At 45.9% G+C, this 2,974-nt stretch overlaps 1 protein-coding gene across 2 annotated transcripts; it reads right to left on the bottom strand.

Moving 5' to 3' along the window:
- Window positions 1–351: 351 nt before the first annotated feature.
- LOC148016119 (chitinase-like protein 1) lies at window positions 352–2,724 on the bottom strand. 2 transcript variants are annotated; one of them, XM_087664640.1, is made up of 3 exons: window positions 2,584–2,724; window positions 1,600–1,953; window positions 352–1,110 (listed from the first exon to the last, which is right to left on the bottom strand). In XM_087664640.1, exons 2-3 carry the CDS (start codon window positions 1,934–1,936, stop codon window positions 554–556), a joined length of 894 nt encoding a protein of 297 aa, XP_087520766.1. In that variant the 5' UTR covers window positions 1,937–1,953; window positions 2,584–2,724; the 3' UTR covers window positions 352–553. The 2 variants fall into 2 exon arrangements, with proteins under 2 accessions (XP_087520766.1, XP_087520765.1); XM_087664639.1 differs by lacking the exon at window positions 2,584–2,724 and adding an exon at window positions 2,413–2,565.
- Window positions 2,725–2,974: the final 250 nt, after the last annotated feature.

The following is a 2,974-nucleotide window of genomic DNA, read 5'->3' as shown; positions in this document are numbered from 1 at the left end:
GGTTTTGAACTTTTGCAAATCTTCAATGATACTTTTACATCAAACCTTCGTTTTCTGTTGAACATTGGCCTAATGCAACGCGAATTAAGGTGATGGGGAGTTGAATCAGTGACCATAATAGGTCATTAGTGGCAAGGGTGCACATGAGTTCTTCGATGTAAGATCACATTCAGAATGACGTCATATATTCACTCACAAAGGCATTTCTTTCTACAAAGGGTAGTTGCAGGGGGGCAATCCTGAATATGACCACCACATAAGTGCACAAGGAGTTACCATCGCATGAATTGAACACGGAGGCCATTCGTTGGCACTTTGATAAATTAGGAGGCTATTGAAGATGAGTGTGTGTAAGGAACAAGAAGCAAGTTTGCTTTAAACAAAAAGTCACAACGTTACATACTCGTTGGGAAAATGAGTTTGATCAAGGAGCAACTAGCTTGCCTTTGACAAGAATCAGAACCTTACATAAAATAAAGAGCATAGCCCCAAGCATGTACAAAAAATACATATTCAGAATCCAGGATGGAGGCAAATACCAGGCAACCCCTACCTAGGACCACTTGTCCAATGGGCTATTGAGAACCTTGTGCAGCCCGCATCCTGTGTATGGCCCAGCATTGTCTTGTCCAACGCCAAGGTAATTCAAGAACGTGAGATAGTGGGAGATGCGGTCAATCATCCTGGTGTCATCTCCATGCCCGCATTCCACAAACCCATTCAGGATGTCGATGGTCATCCCGAAGCCAGGGTAGCGCAGGTTGGACGTGTCCTCCTTACCAGGAGCCCATCTCCCAACCATCACTTCATGGCAGGACGGCTGCTTCTCTTCCATGGGGGTCATCCACCTCCAAATGGCGGTCTGGAAAGCGATTGTGGCATTGGATGCAGCCAAGTCTGGGCGATGCAGCAGATCGAGCTTCAGGTACTTGCCCGCTTCTCCATAGTTGTAGTTATAGTAGAGCGGCAAGGCCCCCCGTCCATGGTAGCTGACACCAGGGCCACACGGATACAGAAAGCTCTTTTCGCAATACAGGCTATCAGGGCTTAATTCTTCTTTGTAGCACAAGCCCCATGCAAATGGGCCTTTCTGGGCCATCGACCAACCACCTGCCATAACAGAACTCATTGCTCACAGAAGTAGACCATGATTCCATCAAAGCACATGACTGTTACAAGAGCCCCAACAGGCAGCCTAAAGATTGCAGCGTTCCTTGCAATTACTAGAATCTCTAGCGAGATGCAGTGGTGATGATCTTGTGAGACTGGGAGGTGTGATGATCATTCTGATTCTCCCCCAAGCTTTTTAATCTCACAAGTGTCTCACAAATCCACGAGTGATAATCTTTGCAGGAGTTATCAGACATCACACTTGTTTACAGCCATGGCATTGAAGAAGGATAATGAAATAATTCAGATATTGGACTCCTTCGTAATTGCTTCAGATCACACATCCCTGTGTCATTTTGTAAGCCTTCCTTCTGTCATCCAAACTCTTACGTACTAACATGCAGGTTGGATGGGTGTACAATTCACATGTGTATACACATACAAGAGAAGATTCCAAAGTGAACAAGAATTTAGTGTGTGACAACTTACAGGTGGTTTCATGTGCAACATGGGCGAAGAAGGCAGCCAGCTCTGTTTTCTGCATCATGTCACCACCGGTGGTGCAGAATCCCAAGGGCTCGAACATTTTCGCTGCCGTTATGAAGGAGGAGTAGTCCCAGAAACCTGGGGCATGAGCGACAGGCTGATTCCTTTGAGGGAAGAGAGTCTCAAAATCCTCAGGGCTGAGTATCTGCGCGCATGTCTTGTTGGACACACACTTCTTGCCCTCCTCGCAGGCAGCATTGAAGGCAGTAGCCGTTGGCAGAGATGTGTAGATGAGAAGCGAAGCACCGATCAGTAAAAGCAAGCCCCATGGGCACTTCATTTTGCTGTCCCAAAACACTGGCATTGTTGCAAGATTAGGGAATGCAGGCACTTAAGTAAGTCTTGAACAAATCATTCTACATGTTCAAGGGGAAAAGGAGGGGGGATGGACAAATTATTCTACATATTCGAAGAAAAAGAGAAGGGGGGGCAGGGGGATGAAGAATCATGAGTGAGAAAACTAAAAAAGAAGATGCCATGAATCATGTAATTCTCATTAATGCATCTAAGAGAAGGGTTGTGGCTGGAGTGAAGAATCATGTGCTAGGAAACTACTGTAGAAGAAGAATCCATGATTACTAGGAAATGCAGGCAGTTAGCTCACAACAATTATAGCAGATAACAAAACAAAGAAGACAAATTCACGGCAATCCACTGAAGGGACAGAGATGGAAAGCTGCACAGAAGAGGCCACAGAATGCTGGACCTTGAAAAATGCAGCTACTGCAGCCAAGAAACAGATGCATTATCACATACCTTGGGTGCAGAAATCCTAAAAACACTGCACAGCTGGATGGAGAAGGTGCAACCCAAGCAGACTTAAGCAGAAATCCTGAAAGCACTGCACAGCTGCGATGGAGGAGGTGCAGCCCTACTGGTTTTAAGTATGGAGAAGCAAATGGGTGGGAGAGATGATGGCATACATACCTGCATTCAGCTTCCCTTGTCTCAGATCTGTGTGGGTGCAAGAGTGAGACGCAAGGGATGAAGGAGAGGGTCCTCCACTCGAGATGAAAGGTACTCTCTACCATATTGCCCCGACACCCCCCTCCTCTAACCATTCCTTCTTCTATTATTACATAAACTCTTATTACTAGTCACAAGAGTTTAGATAACTATAACTGATCAATTATTTATTGCTGGTCATATAATTAGAAAGAGCTTACGTAACTCTAGCTTAAACCTCTCTCTCTCTCTCTCTCTCTCTCTGCGCCACCATGCTGGCCTCCCACTCTTACATGTCAACCTGCGTGGTCTCACAGTCGAGCAGCTCGCATACTGATGCTCATGGCAGCATCTTCTATGTGTTGGCTGTCAG

This window comes from Lygodium microphyllum, chromosome 23 (genome assembly GCF_053477565.2).
Source record: "Lygodium microphyllum isolate KBCC chromosome 23, Lygodium_microphyllum_v1.1.10, whole genome shotgun sequence".
Lineage (NCBI taxonomy): Eukaryota > Viridiplantae > Streptophyta > Polypodiopsida > Schizaeales > Lygodiaceae > Lygodium > Lygodium microphyllum.
The sequence above is the reverse complement of the archived record's forward strand: the minus strand, read 5'-3'. Positions and strand labels throughout refer to the sequence as shown.